At 42.5% G+C, this 22,962-nt stretch overlaps 2 protein-coding genes across 2 annotated transcripts in view; both read left to right on the top strand.

The window, feature by feature from the left end:
- LOC115058466 (phosphatidylinositol-binding clathrin assembly protein) overlaps positions 1-16,363 on the top strand; it is a 69,673-nt gene extending 53,310 nt beyond the window's left edge. The window contains exons 14-19 of the mRNA XM_029525799.1: positions 3,116-3,262; positions 3,490-3,520; positions 3,880-4,012; positions 9,756-9,812; positions 10,029-10,145; positions 10,863-16,363. Of these exons, the coding sequence (XP_029381659.1) occupies positions 3,116-3,262; positions 3,490-3,520; positions 3,880-4,012; positions 9,756-9,812; positions 10,029-10,145; positions 10,863-10,877 (500 nt within the window). The 3' untranslated portion in view covers positions 10,878-16,363. The remainder of the gene's footprint in view (positions 1-3,115; positions 3,263-3,489; positions 3,521-3,879; positions 4,013-9,755; positions 9,813-10,028; positions 10,146-10,862) is intronic.
- Positions 16,364-16,793: 430 nt separating this feature from the next.
- Positions 16,794-22,742, top strand: LOC115058476 (cysteine and histidine-rich domain-containing protein 1). Its single transcript, XM_029525808.1, has 11 exons — positions 16,794-18,060; positions 18,742-18,791; positions 18,890-18,946; positions 19,627-19,781; positions 19,988-20,091; positions 20,456-20,508; positions 20,634-20,704; positions 20,860-20,962; positions 21,731-21,850; positions 21,973-22,035; positions 22,131-22,742. Exons 1-11 carry the CDS (start codon positions 17,997-17,999, stop codon positions 22,563-22,565), a joined length of 1,275 nt encoding a protein of 424 aa, XP_029381668.1. The 5' UTR covers positions 16,794-17,996; the 3' UTR covers positions 22,566-22,742.
- The last annotated feature ends 220 nt before the right edge of the window (positions 22,743-22,962 follow it).

Genomic DNA, 22,962 nt, shown 5'->3' with positions numbered 1-22,962 from the left:
TCAGTTGGTTTTCAAATCACATTTCAGAATTCTGCATTTGAAAACGTCATTAGTATTAATAAGCAGCTCAAGTTTTTCTCACTTCTCTGCTCCTTTCAATTTAATTTCAGTCTATCTTTTTTTTTTTTTTTTTTTTTTCCCTCCTCGGCTCATACACAGCTTTGTTCTTTGTTAATCAGAATCAGAAATACTCCGTTAATCCCCTGGGGAAATTTGGAAACCACATAACTGAGCTAGGTTTAGGTATTTTTAGCACTTTTATTTTTCAGCATATGCCATGTTTATTTTTTTTACACAAAAGTCTCAGTGTAAAAGGCCGACTCCTTCCATCCCGGTATGTAAACATACCATATCTGGTATGTAAATCGAACAGCACTAATTTGGTTCCCTAAACTGTTCGTGCACATTGTTTAATATCAGCCGCCTGAGTCGAGTCGTTGATTTACAAGAGCTGGAGTTATATTTATTAATATTTACCTTTTGTAAAATCCACTGACAGAGACATTTGTTGTTTCAACTAAAAACCACGTTAGTCGTATAAATTGCTAATTGTCCATGTCTCAGTGGCAAGCGTGAAAGACGTAGAAATGGGTAAAAAGGCTTAATGAATGGTTATTTCTTTGCGTGATGCTATTTCATCATTAAACCAATCAGATGCCACAACACTCTCACACAGCCTCTCAACCCAGGCGGCAAATATCATGCGAACGCAAGCGACCAGGAACGTTTCCGCCTCTTCAGCTGATGGATGGAGCCAGCAGTGTTGTGTACTCCTTTTTTTTTTATTTTTTTTTTATTTAATTTCTGTCACATTTTGGGTGGTAACAGATTTCTCATGCCAGTGTATTGGAGTTGAACCTTTGACACGGATTAACTTCCTTCACTCTCTTTTGTTCTTAAACTCGATTGGCTGTCAAATCCGTCGCTGAAACACCTGAGCTGATGCTGGTAGCGCCATCGTCCCGGTTCAATACATCACTCTGTGCTCGCTTCATTACCTCCATCTCTTTCTCCTCCAGCCTCAGACTCCTTCCATTCGTTTTCCTCGCCTCCTTCTTCTCCCTGCCCTGTGGTGTGTGTGATCTACTGAGCAGGCTTGTTTCACCCAGTTTCTTTTTTTGTTCCCCCCTCCCAAATCTTATCTCTGCCTCTCTTCTATTGCTCCCTCGCTTCAATTTAATTCACTGGGCTTTACTGACACGGTGGTTTAAGAAACAAAAAAATCACCCACATTGCCAAAGTGTTTTATCACAGTGACAACAATAATGGAAATGCCGAGAGTGGGAGAGAAATTAGACTCAAGAGAATTAAAAAGATAGTGGGCAAAACTAGTTCTTTCCTCATCTCCCCCCTTTGCTTTCTTTCCTACTTTCTTCATTACCGTTTTTTCTTTCTTTCTCTAACTTTCTTCATCTTTTGGACCAAGTAAGCTTCCCCTCTTTCTCTCTCTCATCTGCTAAGTTAGCAGGAAAAGTGTCTTCTGAATCTCTTGTGTCAGCACCACTGTCAGACCGGCACATCGCTTCCTAACTAAATATTATTCCTCCCTCTTTTTTCCACCAACAGTTGCCTCTTTTTCACCCTCCCTCCCATATCCTGAACGTTTACGGCACTTGTCTTGCATTTACATTTGTTTTGTTGCCTTGCTCCTCCTGTCTGAGCTTTATATCCACTTCCTGTCTCCAGCGGTTGAGTTTCTAATAGTTAACTGAATACAGAGAGGAAAAAGAAGTGAGAAGACATAAAATAACACAGGTTATGTTTTTAGTTCAAATTCTCTCTCTCTTTTTTTTTTTATTGTATCCATGTTAACACTCACGAAACACTCACCTACAGGTTTCTGCCAGCAGAGTAATACTGAGCCATTAGCTGAATGAGTCCTGACATGGGAAGTTGTTAACGCAGGCGCTTGCACAGACGCACACACCAGCATAGGAAATTACTTTCATTTGCACCCACCAGCCATGGACAAACACAATCACGGTCTCTTAGAAACATGCGCACGTACATGTTCAAAACTAATCAGCGTTCAGAGTCGGAGTATGTACATGACAACATCGAGCTGATAAATCAATCATCTCAAGCAACTGCAGCAAGCTACTGAGTCAGGCATTACAGGCTGGATGTTGAAACAAACGGGCTCCTGTGTCCGAGTACAGTATATCTGCTTAAAACAGGAATCTGTCCATTTAGGTAAATGCTTAAAATAGGTCAGGAAGAATTCAATTAAGAGCGAGAGAAGCAGCGAGTTTTTTAGGTTCGTATTAAAGAGGTACAGCTCAGCAGTATTCACTGATCAAAAAGCGTCCAGCTCCACTTCATTAAAACAGTTGAACCCAGAGTGGACGCGTTTTGAAAAGTTTGTTAGAAAAAAAATTAGGTGGGAAGTTGAGTTGGCTCTCATTAGAGTCAGAATTAAATGTCTGTTCATAGATTCCGGCAGTTCTGCTCTCCAGCTTTCTTGACCTCAAGCATGATTTTTCTCTCTGTATTTTTCTTTTTTCCAGATTTTAACAGCTTTATAAATTTTCTAACAACTTCCTCTTAATTTAAAACTATAACAGTTTCATTTCAGACTGAGGAATGCTCATTAGTTAGTGGAAAGGCTTTTAGTTTGGTAACAAAAGAAAAAGGCTTTTCACGATTAGCACTAACTGATGTTTTTGGCGAAGTTTTCAATGATGTCAGTCAGAATAGATGAGAGTTTCAACCTCCCAAATCCAATAAAGAGCAGCGACAGAGCTGCTAACTTTGGCCTATATGCTGATACATTAGCAGCCAGCCACACACCACTTTAACATGTGGAAACAGTTTCCAGCTTTGAATTAACGATCCCTTTTCAGGAGAAGTGGTCTGAATCTAAAATGTGGCATTTAATGATTTTTTTTTTTTTTTTTTTTTTTTTTTATGTTGTTGCAATAATTTATGTTTTTGTCCAACATACCCCTTCAGTGTGTGTTTAATTGAATGTGCTTCAACTTGCTTTCCTCTATGTCCATGTTCGTGAGTGATATACTAATCCCCATACGCTTGTTTCTGCTTGTTCTTCCACTTGTTATTAAATACGGGAGTGCTCTTCAGTTTTTCCATAAGTACGAGTTTGTTTGTCCATCAGGTTTTGATGCTCTTGGAGACCTGTTGAAGCCTACGGTTCCCACACACACTGCACCTCCTCCTCCTCCTCCTCCTCAAATGGCCATCCATCCTGGAGGAAAGCTGCTAGCCAACGACCTCGACTCCTCTCTGGCCAACCTCGTGGGCAGTGAGTGTCAAGATTCATGTGCTCACGCAGCCTGCGGTTTAGTATCTCAGCGTGTGTGTGTGAAGTAGTATTCTGTAATACAGATCCCTTTTTATTTTTTGCATTAGGAATGTTAATGAGCTCGAACTATATTTCGAACTATTTTAAAGTATGAGAACAAATAGATGTCCGTCACTCATTCTTCGACTATGATCTCTCATTTCCTCTGTGTTTCTGTCCTTCCTTAGATCTGCAGTTTGGAGGGACCCCAGCCAAGAAGTAAGTGTCTGGCCTTGTGATGATACCTTTCTAAGTTGTGGTGGGGGGGGCTCTCTTCAGCTGCAAAGTAAATATGCCTCCTCTCTCTCTACTGCTGCCAGAAATCCTGCCTCCAGTCTGTAAAGTGTTTAATTGCTTTTATGTGCTGAAGTCTGTGACAAAGTACTTCTGTAGACCGTTAAAAGCAACGTTTTTGCAGCAATATCATTATTCTTTAAAATTCATGATGCACACACAAAGTAAAAATAGATTAAGCTTCCGAGGCATGATTATGGTGTTGTTTAGGAGAGGCCTTGGGCTCGGCAGGTAGAAAGTGCAGAAAAAACACAACCCTGACGGCGCGCTCTTCCCTCTTCTAGGCCAGATATGCAGTGGAACCAGACCGGAGAGAAGAAGCTGACGGGGGGCCAGAACTGGCAGAATAAGACCATGTCAACCACACAGTGGAGCCCCGCACCCGTGGCCCCACAGCCCATGCCTGTACCACACATGGTGAGGAGACAAACACACACACAGACACACACCAGTGTGGTCCAGTCAATACCACAAATCTGAGAATGTACCCAAAGGGGATCCATCAAGGTGTCTGTAAGTCCTGAGAGTCTTGGATAAATCTGTTTTATTAAAACATAAGGTTAGATACTCTGGGCCAAGATTCCTTCTGAAATGTGGCAGCATTTCTAACAAAAAAAAAAAAAAAGAAAGACAAACAGTGAAGACAGTTTGGAAACAAGACCGTAACTCAGCCAGGTGCATTTGGTAGGAAAAACACTGTGCGAAAAAATTACTTGAGCTGTTTGGGGAGTCTTTTTTTTTTTCTGCTGCCAAACAAAAGAGCTTTGTTCCATCTTCAAGACATGAAGTCCAGGCTTAGCTGGTTAGCATGCTAACTTGCGGTCTTCAGTCGAAGAAAAGGCGTGATAAAGATGAAGGGCTAACGTTGGCCCGACTCTTTTCCCACGTCTACCTTCATTTATCCAAAACAAACTTGCAGACATCTCGCCAAACTAAAATAAACAAAAAGAAAATCTAAGATTGTCAGTGTGCATGGGAATGTTTGTTGTGTCGTGTGTATGCTGATCTTGGCAACTCCTGATTGTCCTCCTGATCTCTGGACTGCAATTTCTGGCTGACGAGGACAAACTGTCACTAACCCCCCACTTCCTCTCTTTCTCCCTCTCCCCAATATCTATCATCTTCTTCCTCTCCTTCTCTCTCCCTCTCTCCTGTTGATCCTTTCTTTCTCTCTTCCCTCCCACCCGCTGTCATCCCGTCTAATCTCTCCTTCCTGTCCCACTTGCCCACCTCATGCATTTCTCCCTTCTGTTTTGCACCGTCATCCACTCCGTCTTCCTTCCCTTCTTTCGCTCTTGTTCTGCTTTATCGCAACTCCCGTTTTTGCGTTGTCATCTGCTTGTCCTGTTTTTGCCGCACTGCCTTTGACATCTGCACGTCCATATTGTGACCCCTTTCGGATTTTTCTCTAATTTTATTTCCTTTACCCTTTTCTGCCTACGTTGTCATTCTAACGCTCTTTATCTCTTCCTGTCTCGCTGTTTCCACGCAACCATTTTTTGATTGTTTTTCTGATTCCTCCTCCTCCTCCAACCCTGTTCTGTCCATCTTTCACTCTCACCTTGACGCCTTTCCTCTCTCCCTCCTCTCTGCCTCTTTGTCTCCTGTTCTTTTTCTGTCTTTTGTCTTTTTTCCCTGTGGCGTCCTGATGCAGAATGGAATGTTCTATACTAGTTATGTAAGTACTTATCCCTGTTTAGTAAAAAAGTTAACAAGCCACCTAATAACTTCTCATGTGTTTTCACCCTCCTCTCTTGCCATCTTCCTTTTCATATGTTCCTCTGCCACCTTTTCTTTGAACACAACCTGATTAACAGGAACTGGAATATGAGTTCTTGCCCACGTTCCACAAATAACCCTCTCACCTCCATGCTAAAGGTTAACGCTCTGTACTTGTTATGTAAGCACTAAGCAAACTGACTGATACCAGGAAGTTAGAACACACCGAGTTATCTCCTCTGTGATTCTGTTCAAAAGATAACTTACTGCCCATTTGGTTCTCATTAATCTGCAACATTTTTGATTTGAATGGTTTAATGTTGATACTTAAGAACCCCAAATCTGAGCTAAATAGGACGTTATTACAACATGGACAAAAAGGTTATTTTAACTTGATATGTAAAATGTGTGGGTGGCCTTGTGAGTCGCCTTGATGTCCTGTAAACAGTAAAAACCTGCGTAGACCTTTTGCAGTAGTCGTGACTCTGTGAGCCGACTCACAGCGGATTTAGAGATAAAACATGCAAGTGAAGGAGCGCTGATCTGAGCTGTCAGTTCATGATGACTACGAGATTCTGCTTCACTCAATCTGTTGCTGCCAGGAAGTTAACACTTGCCAGCAGCTGTCTGCAGATATCACGCTGACATCAACACAAACGCTGCAGATTAATTTCTCCTTCTCTTTTTTTTTTTTGTGTGTGTGTGGGGGGATTCTTTGAACAACCTGCTGCAGACATGTGCAACTATGAGTGATAGCATTTATTTATTTTTTAATTAATGACCATGACGCCAGTTCAGGCGATGCCAGTTTTTATTCTTCGTCGATTGTACATTTGGGCGTAACACTTTTTAGGTGTATTCCCCTTGCCAAGGAAAATAAGTCCTCAGTCCACAGTTTTTAAAAGCAGGAAATGTGCTTTTGCCTATAATGTGCACTTACTGTGTCAACAAGGAAACTATGTTGCAGCAATATTTTAGCCAAATCCTGATTATAGCTAATCCTTCGCCGCTGTAGTTCCTCAAAAACTATTAACTGGCTGACACTTTTCACTTTATCCTTCTTAGCCTCATAAATATGCACCTCTCCTTCTTCTGGGATTTGTTGACAGTAACAAAAAAAACCTTAGCAGCATTATCATTTAACCCAACATCACATGCTGCAGACTGAACAGCTTACAAAGATATTCTGTTATTAATTACAGTCTGTGTCAAAATCTCAAATATTAGTACAACTGAGGGTTTATAATTCCAGAGGCATAATATTGGCATTAGTTCATCGTTCACTCTCACAGACAAGGGCAACGTGAATAACACATATTTTGTCTGCGGGGATTAATTCATAAGCACAATGTGAAAATGTGGCGTTTTAACCACGAACATGATGTATTTGTCGTCCTCCATGGAACAAGACAAGTCTCTACGCTGTGTGGTCAGCAGTGAATTAAATCCTGCCTTAAAACAAGCAACAATAATATATTTTTTTTATGCTTACAGACAGAAAATATTAATAGACTTTGTCATTATTGACCCTGATTAAGTAAATCTATTAAGCCTGACTTGTCTGTGTACATGTGCTTTAAAACAGCAAACATGCTTTCAGCCAGCTACAGCACAAATAAATAAGTCATAGTTTTGTATGGCAGTAGTGTACAAGATATCACAGCGGATAATAAATTAGAGTGCATCAAACATGAGCCAAGATTCTCGCCAGAAGGGCGAGGGTACGGTGAGGTTATGCTGTCTGCTGACTTCTGGGCTGAAATCCACCAAAGCCCTTCACTTATTGAACCCTGACTTAACCATGCAGGTTGTATGAGGTCAGATGACTGATTTTTGAAGAGACAGACTAGAAAAGGGAGTCTCCCCTCAGATGGAGGTGGCAAAGGGAATACCAAGAGTTCAACTTTGAATTTCTAAACCTTTGGATTAAATATCTGGAGGGGTGGGAGAGGGAGAATTTGAAAAATGTATATATAGACAGGCAGGCAGGAAGGGAAATATACTGGGGAGTGAAAAGACAGATAGAGAGACACAGACAAATGTTAAAACATGACACATGGGGTTGACGGCTCGGCTGAAAGACTGATGGACGACAGATAAGGTGAAGCGGCGTACAAAAAGGCATTTCGCCTGTTCTATTCTTCTCTCAGACATCATCTTGTCAGCTCAAAATAATAAAACGATTTGAGAAGGAGGCAGACTCGCAGATGGATGGTTTGGTTGTTTGTTTCGGGTGCAGATGATAGCAGAGTCAGTGGGATCTTTAATCAGGATTTTAAGCACTAAAACCTTCAATCACATGTAAAGTACGCTTTCAAAATTCATTTCTTATCTCTCTGCTGCCAGCTGATCGATAGCTGTGATCAACTTTCGCAGCTTTCTCCCTGAAGGCCAGAATTAAAAGCTGATCAATTGATCAGTCACATTGATTACCTCCCGAGTTTGTCGGGTTCACCTGGTCCTGCTGCGTTTTTTTTAATGGAAACATCCTGACCAGATGAGGTGATGCATCATTCTGTTCTATTAATTAAAGGCCGACCGAGAGCCAAAGAGCTGTAAACTCTGTGGAACATACCAGCTCCATGCTGTGTAAAATTACAAAAAGGAAATAAAAATCAAAATTTTCCATTGTAAGGATCGATCACTGTCTTAAAATAAGGTGAAACTAATAATTCAGTGCGACTTCCAATGACGTTGTTAGTAGGTGGTCAGTTAAAAAAAAAAAAAGGGTGAATAAAAGTTCTTGATAGGAATCCCTAACCCTGTGTGGAAGAAATCCAGTGATAAACAGGAAGGCCTAATTAATAATTAGAATTTGTACTTTTGTACTTTTTATTAGGCCGAACACAAACAAAGCCTGATTATGGAGAGTGGTTGTAGTTCTTTGCTGCTTGGGTTTTACACATTCTGTACGAAGTTTGATTTAATTCAAGACCTCAAGCCTTTGATGCTTAAATCCTCTCAGAGATGATCAGCTGTGGTAATGCCACAGATCTAAAAATGCAATAAAACATCAAGCCGCCGTTTATTCTGCTGTGACAGACACTGAGGTTTAGTGTTTAAAGGACCAAATCGAGTTTGTTTAGTTTTCATTCAGTGCTGCCAAAAAAAAAAAAAAATGGAACAACCAGTTAAATTTAATAAAGACAAATGCAGCGATTGTAAAATACTGAGACACCAAACTCTTTTATAGATCAAGCAGTGTAACGAGCTCTTTGTTTAATCCATTGATTTAAGGTGTTGCTTAAGTAGCAATTATACGATGATGCTTGTGCAGTTTTATTTTTGCCTATAAAATCTTAAATTTAATAAGCTTGCTTTGATTAATATAATCCATCATTTCACCAAGACTATAAAAGGTAATATGTGATTTCACCACACAGCTAATTACTGTGCTTATTGGAAATAGAGTACCTCCCCCCCCTGAACTTTTGTACCCCTGCTGAAAATCCAGCAGAGTGGATGCACTAACGCTGCAGCTATTGAGGCATTATGAAGTCGTGTTAAGAAAACCGCCACAGTTGTCTCATTTATGTTGATGGATTAGCTTTGCGAAGGCGTGTTTCCGCAAGCTGCTTTTAATGGGTTTATGAAAACGGTGGGAGCCGACGGAGTGAAGCAGCTCTTAACTTCTGAATACTGAACTTTTATATGTGAGAGGAGAGGAGGAGAGGGTTTGGGTGGGTGGGGGCAGGCTGGTTTATCTTGGATCGTCGGTGGATGCATGCAGGTATTCCCAACTGAAAAACTCGATCCTTATTAGTTTGCTTTGAGAGAAGTTGTCAGAGTGCCTGCCTCGGTGATATGTGCTCTGCAACTCTGCAAACTATGAAATTACTTCAGGCGATATACACTTCATCTTACATCTGTTAATATTAATACTGCTGTACGTGCTGTGGATGCTGCACTGTTTCTACGAAGGGGCAGGCTGTTCTGCATCTCCACTTCTTATCTAATAAACTGATTTTCCTCCACGACACACTCGCTGCTGCCGCTCTTACTGTAATGTTGCCACGGACACTCGCTCCCCATAAATTAGCAATTTGTCGTACAGAAATCGGCAGCTTTGGTGCGGATGCGCGTGGGTTGTAAACGAAGGCTACAAATTGACCGTCACGTTGAATTTGAGGCCCATTCAGGCGTTAGTGGATTTGATTTGTGGAGTAAAGAGGGCAGGGCTAAACGCTGTCCTATTGAGCCACCCCTTTTAAAGCGGTGCTAATGATTGTTCCCTGTGGGATTCTGCTAAGTACCTCTGCTTCATGCTGTGTTGTTGTGCTCTTGATGTGCACACACTTTGTCAGCATTAAGCATACACACACACGCACACAGTAGATGGTGTGTGTTTTTATGTATCGTGGTCAGTGAGACAGCAACACAATAGGGACAGATGAGAGTTTGTACGCTGAATTCCTCTTTTGTTTTTTCGCCTTTCCTCCAGGCTCCAGCTCCCATGGCTTTCCCCATGACCACACCGCAAGTGCCTGTGTATGGAATGGTGAGTGCTGACTATTAAATGACTAACCTAATTCTTATGAAGAATAATAGAGGAGGCAGGTAGCTGCCATTTTCTTTATCTCCCCCAACTTTTTTTTCTATTTGTACCTGAGCCTCATGCCCTTTTGATATTTGTGCATCACTGGTTTCTCTCTGTCTGCCTCTGTATTTCGTTAACCTTCCTCCTCCCCTTCTCTGCGTCTTCATCCTTCCGTAGGTACCTCCCCAGATGGGTCAGATGGGCGGGGTACCAGTGATGGCTCCTCAGCCAATGATGTACAACCAGCCTGTTCTCAGACCCACCAACCCCTTCGCACCCATGCCCGGAGCCCAGGTGAGCACACCTTCCTCACTCTAATCCACGCTGCTGTGTTTGTGCACCGAACAGAAAGGCACAGCGCTAAAATAACGTTCCAGATAGAGAGGACAGTATAATCAATATTTGAATCCACAGTCATTCAGTGATATCATCAGCTTAAAGAGTTGCACCCGAATAATAAATGAGTCAGAGTTGGAACATCATTAGTTGCAGTCTTAGTTTTCAGTGTTTTCCACTGTGACCCTGTATGATCCAGCCTCAAGCAGTCTGATATGAACTTTATCTTATATTTGTTGTCTGCGACGGTGCCTTTCAGATTGATGTTTAACTGACAGAATATTTGTTCTTCTCTGTTTGTGCTGCTGCTCCGCCGTATTTCATCATTCACCGTAAAGCATCATCGACTCATGTGATCAGCAGGTTTATGTGCCTGTGGTCTCCAAGTCCAACTTCGCTTAGCGTGTTTAAAAGAGTAAAGAGAGCTTCTTGTTTTTGAGTTATTTCTTCCTTCTTATCACTGATCATGTGACTTCTCAGATTAATGTTGTTGTCCCTTCAGAGGGACAACAACAAACCCTGTGTTTAGGAACCTCAGGTGTTGCACTGTCCCTTTTGAACTACGGGGAAATTCCTGTTGCCAAAAAAAATAAATAAAATAAATCTAGTGGCATTCAGCGAAACGTTTGGCTGATCAAAGTAAACTTTGACTTTTGTTTTTCTTCTCTGTCTCAGATGCAGTTTATGTAATCCAGTCAGGGGGGAAGCAGAGTGCCAAAAGCGACAAACAAACAGCAGAAGAGAAAACACAAGAGGAATGATCAGATGGACGGAGGAATGACTTGATGGAGCTGAAATGACTAAGAGACTGACAGATGACAAGATAACCAACCGACACCAAAAAACAAGTTGAGAAAGAGGAGAAGATGACTGAACAGAGGATGGAGGGATGTTGGGGGTGGAGGGGTGTCGCTGTGGCTGGTGTTTGTCTGAAACAACTCCTTTCTCTGTCTGAATGTGTGTGTGTGTGTGTGTGTGTGTGTGTGCGCGCAGCTTCTTTCCGTTACGTTGTCTTATCTGTGTTTTGAATCCTATCGATGGAGTGACGTTTCAGGAGAGGGAACATGGAGGAGAGAGCACTCCGGTTTTCAGTCGGACTGTAAATATCTGACTGTTGTGGGAGTCTCTGCTGCAGAATTAGCTTTATTTCATACTGGTGCTATTTTGTCTTCTCTGGGTTACCGTCCGCCTGCAACGGCAACTTGGGAGCACTTAGGAGAGGACAAGTGTTTGTTTTAGTGCTAGTGTGGAGGTGTGTGTTTGTGTGCGCACAGCAGTTGCTTCAGACAACCCGGACAGCCTTGCAACCTCTCCATCCCCTCCCTCGTTCTCCGTCCGAGTCCACGACTGTCCGATCTGCGAGAGATTTGGAGGCGACTCTTGTCCGGTGTCTTTCCTGTAATTTTCCCGCTCCATTAGGAGACCTTTGTATCTTTCAATCTGTTTTCTCCTCCAACCTCTCCTGAGTGTTAGTCAAGGCGTGTAGAGCGATTTGTTGAACCATTTGTTAATCGTAGTGGAGCGTTTGTTGCTATGGGTTTAAATTTAAAGTATTTGTTACTCATTCTGCTTTGTTTTCTTTTCCTAAAGCCACAGATACACACAGAGAGACAGGGATTAGCGTCGACAACACGCTGGCACAGTACAGAGTTGTCCAAACTGTCTGTGAACCAAAACTTTTCTTGAATAAATGTTCTGTTTTGTTTTTGTTTATTTTATTTTTTTTCCTTCAGGCCTGGTCACACCAGAAAGTGGCACGGTGAAATTCATCCATTCATGTGTGTGAAAAGTCAGTTAGCTGGTCAGCTAACCGCTAACACATTTAGCCAGTCAGGAATATACAGGAGCTCGTCAGTAACATCAGCTCGCTGAGCTTTTACTTTCTCCGGATGGTTGCTCATTTCATTCAGTTTAGACAAAAAAGGAAAAGCCAGTGATGTTGTAACTGACAAGTTCACACAACTTTAAAACAGAAAAGAAAATATGTATTTTGATCTAAAAATCATCCTCTTTTGTGGAGCAGTTTATACTCTACATATTCAGCCTCACATTTTCAGGGACAATAAGATAAATAATTATTATTTTATATTAAAATGGTGTAATGGGATAGCTTTCTTCATTTTGAACTTTAACTCCAACAATGTTGGGATGACTTATTAGTAAACGGCACAAAATTTGAGGGGTTTCAAGTTCACAAAAGTTGAACTTGCTCTGAAAAGTTCTTACAAATGAACCTCTTCCCATTTGAAAGATGGTGTGACTGGGCCTTTGGCTGGGTGGGTTTTTACACATGCTTACCTTTGTCACCTTTGGCCGCTGTGATTTGGGTAAAATTGAAGAAAGTTGTACTTGTCATGCCATGTTTATTAGCATCACTAGCCTGTTAGCGCCATGATGACCTGTGTGTATCTGTTTTCTTGTCTTCATTAGCTCATCAAGCAGATTCAAACATCCAGAGCTTTTTTTTTTTTCCCCTTCTTCTTCTTCTTCTAAATTAGGTACACCCTGTTGGCCAATCCACACAAATGTGCCAATGAATGATGACAGCAGCACTGACTGAGTGAGTTAAATGTTACTGAATCAAGTCAAATTCACTTTAAATTGCACTGAATCAAAATGAGAGCCTTGAAGTGCGACTCTATCTGCGCCGAGAGCCAAACAACATTGAACTTTTGGCATCGCCCTCGCTCCATGGTTCCAGGAAGTTCAAATCTCTAATCCGAGTCATACAAGAGGTCGTGGCAATCTTTTTGCCAAAGCTTCCGTTGCCACGAGTTTGACTGTTGGTGTATTTGCGCATAATGCATTTTATTGTGTGTTGACGTATATGCTTACACGTTTGTGTGTGTGTTTTCCATTGAGGGCTATTTCTGAGGGGTCAAAGTTCGAGCCAAGTTTGAGCCAGCGAGTTAGATGCAAAATGTGCTCGTTTTTTGTTTTGTAAAATCAAATCTTGTTGCAAAATGCACATGCAAATATTTTGCACTGAAATGACTATCCTGCCGTGGTGGAGCCGCCGCCAGAATTTTTTCTGGTGCGGGGAAAAGCTGAGAAAGAAATTTGAAGTTTCTAAAGACAGTTTTTGGCTTTTACAATAACAAGTTTGTCTAATTTTTCTCTGTGTGTTAACCAGCCAATACGGCGGGTAACTAAAAGTTATTTTCCTGACACACCTGGTCCCAGTCCAGCGTCTGAATCCCAGCCATCAGTGATAGTCCCGTCATTTTGCACTCATCATCCGCTCTGCTGTGAAATCTCTAGAATCTCGCTTCAGCCTCTCGACTCTGTCTAGTTGGTCTCTCTCTCGAATGCTTTTTTTTAGCCTGCGTTGTCACTGTTTGGTATGTGTAGATATGTAAAAAAAAAAAAAAAAAAGTGGAAAAAAAAGAAAAAATAATAGTGATAATAACCGATTTCTGTCTAGATCGTCTGCTCACCCGTCACTGTTGGATAGATATTGCTCTTAGATGCTTCTCGTCGCGGTCTTGTGTTAGCTTAGCTTCTCTTCATAGTATCTTCCTTGAAACCTGTAGAAGACCACCTGCGGTAGGTTTCCCACGTGTCCTCGCCTCGGCTCTGACTGTAGCTCTATTATCTCTCTCGGTGTCTGTCTTTTAGCTGTAGATGAAGCCTTTCTGAAGCTCAGGCTTTGTGGTTCGCTTGTTTCTAGCTTTTAAGTGCGCTCTTTCTTCCCGCTCTTAGCGTCGCTCCGCTAAGTCAGGTCCTCCTCTTTCCTTTTTTTTTTTTTTTTTTTTTCTTTTTCCTGTCTCGACAACAATCGGCCATCTTCGCCTCTCTATGATGTCAGCAGCCTACAAACTGTTCCCAGTTGGACCATCGAACCTCAACAGTTGGATATCCAGGTCTTTAATGACAAACAGAGGCTTTGGTGGCCTTCAGTTAGTTTGCGTCCAAGCCCCGTTGGAAAACCTGGACCTGCACGTCAGACAAGCTGATTGCTCGATCCAACATCCTGTCAGGGAGTTTTCTTTGTTTCTCTTTCAACGCGTAGACGTACATTTCAGCGTACTACTGCCGTCCGCTCGCCGTCCACCACCCGTCCAAATCCCATTTCACTTTATCTACACTCTGAGTTGATTTGGATTTCTGTTTCCAGACTGTTGTCTGTTTTCTCTGTATTGTGTTTTGCTGAGTGGGAGGAGTCTACCCCTCCAAACCAATCAGAGAGTGCGTCTGAATGACTCCGGTTTGCCTGCGTGGATCCCGGAGAAGCACAATTTTTAGCCTCGGGAAGAAAAGCAGTTAATTTTTGATTTTTGTGTCCAGACAAAATTGCTTTGTTGTATTTGTCCTGCCCTGAAACTGATGTGGTGTCAGCTTGAGCTCCCTCTGACACTGCACGCATCCTAAACATGGCCTCCTCTCCAGGGTCTGACGTAAAGTTTGGAACTCATTAAAACTTTTGCTCTAATCATGGTTCTTTTTGTTTTTCTGATGTTTGTACTCTACAGAATTTGAGTGGCTTTGTTGTGATGAGCAGTAAAATTCATGTTTAACGTGGCCCGATTAGATTTTTTTTTTCCTGTGGGCCAGCGTCTTTGCTTTGCTCTTCTTTGTCTTGTTCTGTTGTGACCTTTTTAAATTTCTCTGCATGGAAATCCTGTCCTGCCTGTTGCAATCAGGTTTTTCTTTGTCTTTGTGTCTTCAGTGGTTTCAAATGGAGCGCACGAGAGTAGACTACGGTGTTTAGTTTTGTTTTTTTCCCAGTCTCCTAAACGTTACTGGCTCGTCTCCTTGTCTCCTTAGCGTCGATGCAACTGCCAGTAATTATTACAGCTTTATCACGGAGGTAATTTTGTTATCCAAGCAAGGTTTTGGCCGAGCATGCAAGCAGTTTTTTTCGGCAACTCCCTTCCTTGAATTCTCAGCTCTTTTCTCGGCTGGGGATTTCCCGGTGCAACCACTGATCTCCGGGGGTTGCCTGCTAACCTGGGCCCTTTATGATCAGACCGTCCTCCTGGCTAGGCCAGAAAGTTAAAAAAAGCTGCTACCGCCTCTCTGCATTGTTGTAGCACGAGCCCAGGTGGAGAAGATAAAATCGTGATGTCATATTTAACACTTTTTTTTTGCAAAAGGCCAAGTTTGTTGAAACGCCTTCCCTTCGTTTTTCCTTCTGGGGTCAGTGAGAGCATGGTTATATTGTTGTGGATGTTGTTGTCCTTTTTCCAAGAAAAGCATGATCTGACCGTGATGATGATGATGATGATAATTTCTTCTTGTTGTCCCTGTTTCAAAAAGTATTGTCTGTCAGGCGCCCCCAACAAGACGTGACGTAAGGCCTCCGTGGCAGCAGGTTCCTCACTCATTCGGACCGAATCTGTTCTGAGCTGTCGATTTTCAAAAAGCGAGCCACTGTAGCAGAAACAGAGCGCAGAGCTTGTTTGTGTTACTTCTTCCCAAAGATGTCACATTTGTTAACTTGCAGCACATTTATTTTCCTCAGTGGCAGATGAAGGCCTGTTGGATTGTGCGCTGTTGTGGCGCCATCTGTGCGTCGCCGTGTGCGTTGCAGTTGTGGCAGAAACTCCAGCAAGTCTGGACACCCACAAAAATGAGGCGAAAGAGACAAAGAGAGAGGCTGTTCAAACGGATTAAAACGTCCTCGTTTTGTCAGTGAGCCGGCGTGTTGAATCCAAGATCTCTTGTGCACGTTGTGTTTTTTTCTACATCTGTGTTTTTTGGTAAGAAACCTCGGACTGCTGCCTCACTATTCTGTAAATAGAGAAATACACACATTCACACTCACGACACAGAGCTTAAATACATACTCTCATTATCCGCAGCCGCATTATTTTTCATTTACTCTTTATTTTTCTGAACATGAAAGATATTAGCGTTCATACTGCAGTATAAAGGTATAATTGCTACTCAGTGGGGGCGAAAACAGACAGACTTGCAGATTTTCGAGGGCTGCAGACCTCCCCGTACATCAGGATCAGCCATGAATTCTCAATGATGCCAAATGTTTTTTGAGCAGAGTACACCTTTTAATCTGTCCCTCTCTCTTCTCTGTCTCCCCCCCTCCTCCTCCCCCATCTCTTTGTACATTTTTTCTATTTATTTAAAGCAGAAATATATGGATTGTATCAAGCATGGAAAGGCAAACAAATGTTACAGTCGACAAAAAAAAGCAAAAAAAAAAAAAAAAAAAAGAATCACAGGCTTTTTATTTTACAGCAGTATATTTGTTTATTCTAGGGATTTGTTTTCTCTCTCTCTCTTTTTTTGGAAGAAATAAAAAGTCATTTTCCATTCCTAAACCTTGTCCGCCCTTTTTCTTTACGGTTGCTGGAGGAGCTCGTTTCGTTGCTTAAAACTGCGAAGAGATTGTACAAACCTTTAAAAATGTACTTTTAATGTCTGATTCAAATTTCAAGGCTGTGAAATGTCAAACTGCATCTTCTGACTTTTAATTGCAGCGCCGGGGGCCTGAGAATCCGTTTTCTTTATTATTCCAGCTTTTTTTTTTTTTTTTTTAAACTGAGATCTCAACGCATGTTTCAACCTGATTCAACATTTGGTGATTTCAGGTTGTTTGTCCTGAAAGCAAAAATCATTTTCAATCAGTAACACGTAAAAGAACCTGCTGTTCTTCTTCATTACAAACTGAACCTTGTTTACACGTCGAAGAATCAGTACGTTTCTAAAAATGCTCCACGTTTGTTTTGCATGTGGAGGAGTTTTTATTTTACACTTACTGAGCTTCCAGATGTCAGCGAACATGTGAGCCGTTTGTAGATTTGAGCTAATAAAAGTGGGAGAAACCTCCCACAACGTTAATTCTGCTTTCATTTGGCCAAAGCAGCAGTAAAAGACCCCCAGCAGGAGCTTACACACAAACCTGACACTAGTATCTTTTTAAAGCGTCCCACAGATCCTATAAGTGTGGGAAACATTTAATTAGCACCAGTCTGCAGTGTGTAGTTGCACTGTTTGTGTTTACTCCTGTGACATGCTGACCCCTTCACTCTTTCTCCCGACTCCTCCTGAGCTCTGAATAATGAAGTTGCTTGTTTTTCTTCTCATCAGGAGGATCTCGTTGTGACGCGTTCGGCCTTCAGAAAGAACCACGTCAGTCAGATAGCAGCAAGTGATTTGTCTTTAGTGGCTCATTTGCTGTTTTCGTCCTCAGCAGTTTGTCTCTCTGAGCTCAGGATCGATGAGATTTTGCTGTAGGAACTGGAGATATAAACCTTTTTACCCATCAGCCGGCAGTTACTGATTAAAATGTTTAAGATCTATGAAATTTGTTCTTCTGCAAAGATTTCTTTTAAGAGACATAAGTCAGATCACTTTTAATCAGCACGTATTGATACCAGTTTCCGGGAAACAGCTGCAGCTCCATAAATCCTCATTTTTATATTTACATGCTGATTAAACCGGCAGAACCGAGCTTATCCATCTGTTGTGCTGCGACTCGTTAGCAGCTGGGCTCTCTGTTTCCACCACCTTATGAGCTAATGGCAGCTAAACTTCTGTTTCTCTTCAACAGTCCAGCTCTGTGACAGCCGACCCTCACGGGGAGGAATGGCCTCCCCCACCCTCAGATAAGCTCTGACAGCTGTAAACTTAGATGGGAGGCGGGGTGCTGTTATTTTTATCTTTCATTCAGCAAGGCCCAAACCAGCTCCTTGTCCTCTGACTTTCTGACTCTCTAGTCCGTCCAGGTCTCCCCGCTGCTCTGGAGAAGCTTCTGGAGGTCTGCCCTGAGCATTTAGACCAGGAAGGACGAGGACCCGGAGCACAATCAAGCAATCAGACTGTGAGGTGACGACCCAACAGGCCGACATGGCTCTGCTGTGCTACAACAAAGGCTGCGGGCAGAAGTATGACGCCGACAAGAACAAGGACGGTGAGCTCCTGATCATTTTTATTGATTTGAGTGTTTTGGACATGGAGCCTCAGCAGGGACGTCTGTGGGACAAAAAGCTGCTTTTATTTCTCCTGAGAAATGAGTTTAGATTTTTCTCTCTTTGTGTTCAGTCAGATCAGTTTTTAACTTCAGAGCAAAAAAAAAAAAGCTCAACTTCATTTTGGAATATTAAAACTAAATCTGTTTTTGAGAAAATTAGTCCACATTTTAGAACTAATTACACCAAGAAAATTCAAATTGAACAACTTTTCCTGACGAATCCTTTCAAACACTGGACACATTTTTATTTTTTAAATTAGCAGATTTATTAGTTGTTGGTTTTTAATTAAAGCTAAGAATTTAATATGAAAAGCTGAACATTCCAGCTGACCAGAGATGACTTTTGGTTTTGAACTGTTGGAGCTAAAATTCACGGCAGGGAACATTCAAAGATCTCCATAACATCAAGTCCTGGTTTGGCTGACGTTAACCAAGTTGTGTCCTCAAGTTGTCGAACATGTTTTGTGCGTGTGTGCGTGTGCAGCCACGTGCCTCCAGGACTTAGACTGAGCTCCACATCCAGCTTCCTTTTATGGGGGGGGGTGAGCCCTGCAGACAGCTGGGTCGCCCTGCTGACGGGGTGTGTGTCCAAATACAGACTGTGTGTTTCTCCTCCAACAGACTCCTGCCTCTTCCATCCCGGAGTGCCCATCTTCCACGATGCTCTGAAGGTAAAACCCGACTGTGTGGAAAAATTAAATGCATTTGAATACTTTTGTGACTCTGCATCGAAAAGAGAGGACGAGTCTGTCGGTGTGTGTCTCCTCAGGGTTGGTCCTGCTGTAAGAAGAGGACAACCGACTTCTCCGAGTTTCTCTCCATCAAGGTAACAGCTCAGGGGCAAACAGGCCGTTAACATCTGCACAAAATTCATGTTCCTGTAAATATCATCTCTGCTTTATTACGATGCGAGGAGGAGGCGGAAGGTCACTGCATTGATTAAAATCTAGTCAGATCCTTTAAAAGTAGACCGAGTGGAAATATTGGATAAACTGTAAAAAGGCAGCAGCTCAGCTCATGCTGACAGATGGGTGAAGTGACGGCGCCAGTTTCCTGCTAAAACTGCAAAGAAATGTGTACATTTTGATGAGATTTGTCTGCATTTATGCATTTCATTCTATTTCTTTATATCTTATTTATGAAAGTGATTCATGTTTGCATGAGGAGAAGAATCGCTGAGCTGCAGAGGAAGGAAAGTTTTACATTTAAAGAAAGAAAACGGATAATGAGGACGGTCTCTTTTGTTCCTCATCATCACGAGTGGAAACTGTTTGTGCCTTTGCACAAAAATGTTCATTAAAAATCCCCTCAAAGCTTTTAAAGCAAATTTCAAGGATTGCTTTTATTCTTTTACATGTCCAAAGACTCCATTTTAAAATCTGATTAAAAACAAATTACTTTATTAGAAAAGTGAAACCATGTAAAAAAAACAAAGAAAAACATTTCTGTTCCCTTCAGATGAGGAAATGTTTACTTTCCTGAGGTCACCTCTCTTATCTCGGACAGGGCTGCACCCGCGGGCACCACAGCAACGAGAAGCCGCAGGAGCCCCTCCGGCCGGAGGTCAAGTCAGATAAGGGCGAGATTAAAGTCGCCAACGGCCGGGAGATAATCTACCAGGGGCCCAAATCTGCAGAGAAGCTGCAGAGGGAGAGACCCAGGTGTGTTTCTAATTTCCTTTATCATCTCACATTCCCAAAAGATAACCAGACTGTCTCCTGCACATGCACCAGTGCAGCCAGCTGCTGCTTCGTATCCGCTTTGACCCACAGAGGTCAGGAAGAGGTCACATGCAGCATCCGTGCAGGCCTGCAGTGAGATGTTAACGTGTGTGTGTGTGTGTGTGTGTGTTTGTGTGTGCGCACAGTTCAGACGAACCGATGACCAAGCTGCCCCCCAAAGTGTCTGCGTCACTGGCTCAGGTGCTGGAGAAACTGGAAATCAGTCAGAGAGCTGAGAAAGAGCAGAAAGGTCAGTGTGTGTGTTAAAAAAAAAAAAAAAGTTGAATTCAGTCGTTTCTGATTCTGCAAACTTTCTCAGGAAGAAAGAAAAATACAGAGGAAGTTATAGTTCATTTTTAAATATTCAACTAAAAAATTACTGACAAAGACTCAATAAGAGCCAGATTTTTATTCATGGAGGTGCTTTTGAAGGAAAAAATCAAGTTTTTATTAATTTATTACTAAAAGAAATGGAACAAATGAATCAGTTGAATAAGAAACACCAACATTTTTTGGCCCATATAGACGAAAATGAGTTGTGAGTGCTCTTCTGTTTCTGACTTTCTCTAAATGAGTTCACTTCAGTTCACCTTTAAGTCTTTCTCCTCCAACAGAGAGTCAGACTGTCATACAGGGGACCAGATGCAAGAACGCAGGATGCAAAACAGTGAGTATCTTCATCGTCCACACATTAACTGAGCCATCTAGTGGACGAGGCCGGAAACAGCACAGGAGTTGTGTTGGACTCCATGCTTAGTTGTTCACTTCAGTTGTGTTTGTGTGTTTATTCAGGCCTATCAGGGTCCAGAGACAGACACGGAGGTCTGCACCCACCATCCCGGGGCGCCCGTCTTCCACGAAGGGTAGGAAGCAAACACAGGAGCTCACGAAGGCGTCAGCCATAAAATCATAATTAAAATCTGTGTGTAATTAGTTTCTGCAGACAGATCTAAAAAAAGAAAGCCCCTGCCTCCATTTCCCATCATTCACTGGGGGAAACTGGCTTTTCTCTGTTTAGGTACAAGTACTGGAGCTGCTGCTGCATACAGACGATAGACTTCAATGCTTTCCTGGACCAGAAGGGCTGCAGCACAGGGAAACACCGCTGGGTCCCCAAACAGGTCAGACACCGAACCTGCACCTCAACCTCTCCACGTAGACTGTCACACATTACTTCAGCAGCAACATTTTGTTTTTAACGTAAATATCCCAAAAAATGTCTCCGTCTCCACCTGCACAGGCTAAAATAGTTCAAATATATTTATATTCTTTTCTCCAAGTTCATCGTATAAATCAGAGTCAACCAGGACAGACTGAAGTGAAAAGGATTTATTTTTGTGTCATGCTGATGATGTGGTGTAAAAACACAAATCAAGTCTCACACTGTAAAATCTAACACAATCTAACTCACACAAACTTGTTGCCTTAAAAAAAAAAAAAAAAAAAGAGAGAGATCTTAATGATGTTAATTAGTGCAGCTTAATTATTCTGGGTAAGTGATACTAAGATTCAGTTTTTTAACATAATTAACCACTTTACCAAATTCAGGACTTCCCTGTTTTCTGATTCAGTCGTTAAACTGAAAAGTACTTTACAAGTATTATTTCAAGCTGTTAAAGAACCGGATGAAAAAGGATTGGTGAGCTTTTTGGGGACACAACATACAAAACGACAAAAACACTGTGCAAGCTACACAATTTAAGATTTAACTGCCGTCAGTGAGGTGAAACAAGTTGGCTGCTGCTTCAATCCAGAACTTTTACACCTGACTGTGTTTGACGTGTGTGTGTGTGTGTGTGTGCGTCACACAGTGCGTCTCTCTGCTCCAACAACAACACACTGACGCACACAAACGTCCTGGTGATTTATGTGTGTGTGTGTGTTTACAGGACAAGAAGAAGGTGGCGTGTCGGCACGACTGGCACCAAACTGGAAATAATGTTGTTGTAACAATTTACGCCAAGAATGCAAACCCTGAACTTTCCGTCATCGAGGCCAATCGGACGGTGGTGAGTGTGACATCGCACAAACACGGGACGCCTGCATTAGCTCAAACCTTTCATAAATCACTTCCTGTGGCTGCACGTTGTTGAATGTAAAACAAGCGTTTCACCTCTCGTCTCTTCTGCAGCTTTCATGTCAAATCCAGTTTGAGAGCAACAAGATTTTCAAGCGAGACTTCCACTTGTGGGGGGTGAGTGGTTTCCGTCTAACCGACAGCTTGTTCTGGAAAGAAACTGGCAGATTTTTGAGCCTTCGTGTTTCCTTTGTGTCCTCGGACGTCCGCAGGTGGTGGACGTCAAACGCAGCTCGGTCAACATGGTCCCGTCCAAAGTGGAGGTTTCCCTCCGTAAGGCCGACCAGGTGGCCTGGGGCAAGCTGGAGGACCCCGGCTACAAACCGGAGCCCGAGCCGGCAGAGGACGCCTTCACCGAGACCGACGAGCCCCACCAACCCGACTGGGACATCGCCGACGACGACATCAGCGACTCGGACGACGAGTGGAAGTACGACACGCCGGAGAACAAACGGCAGAAAAAGGACGCACAGGAACGGAAGGACAAGGCGGATGAGATGCAGAATTTACAGAGGAAGGAGGTGGAGGAGGAGATGAAGAAGGCGCTGGAGGAGAAGAAGAAGGCGGAGGAGGAGAAGAAGAAGCTGGAGGAGCAGAGGAAGAGAGAGGAGGAGGACGGATACGAAGACATGCCCGAGCTCGAGTAACTCCTGAGAGTCCCGATGAAATACTTTAGATACTTTGCAAACACTTTCTAACTTTTAACGAAGAGAAAATCAAATAAATTGGCTGCTTGATATTTTAATGTATGCAGATTTCCTTTCTTCCAATGTGATTCCAATCAGACATCAGCAGCTTCACGACAACAAATAAAGACTTTTCTACATCGACGTTTCTGTCTTCTCCATTTAAACGTTTATCAGCTGATTAAAGCCGCCGAAGTGGTGAAACGCGTTGTTATCCATCACACGTCCCCACGCAACTCCAGCGCCACGATTAACGATTCCTTTAAAAGGCTAATGAATCACCGGCAGGAGATACACGGGCGGAAGCTTTCAGCTCTGTCAGCCGACGATTGGTTGACAGAGCTGATCCTTCTTTAGA

Source organism: Echeneis naucrates, chromosome 18 (assembly GCF_900963305.1).
Source record: "Echeneis naucrates chromosome 18, fEcheNa1.1, whole genome shotgun sequence".
Lineage (NCBI taxonomy): Eukaryota > Metazoa > Chordata > Actinopteri > Carangiformes > Echeneidae > Echeneis > Echeneis naucrates.
The sequence above is the reverse complement of the archived record's forward strand: the minus strand, read 5'-3'. Positions and strand labels throughout refer to the sequence as shown.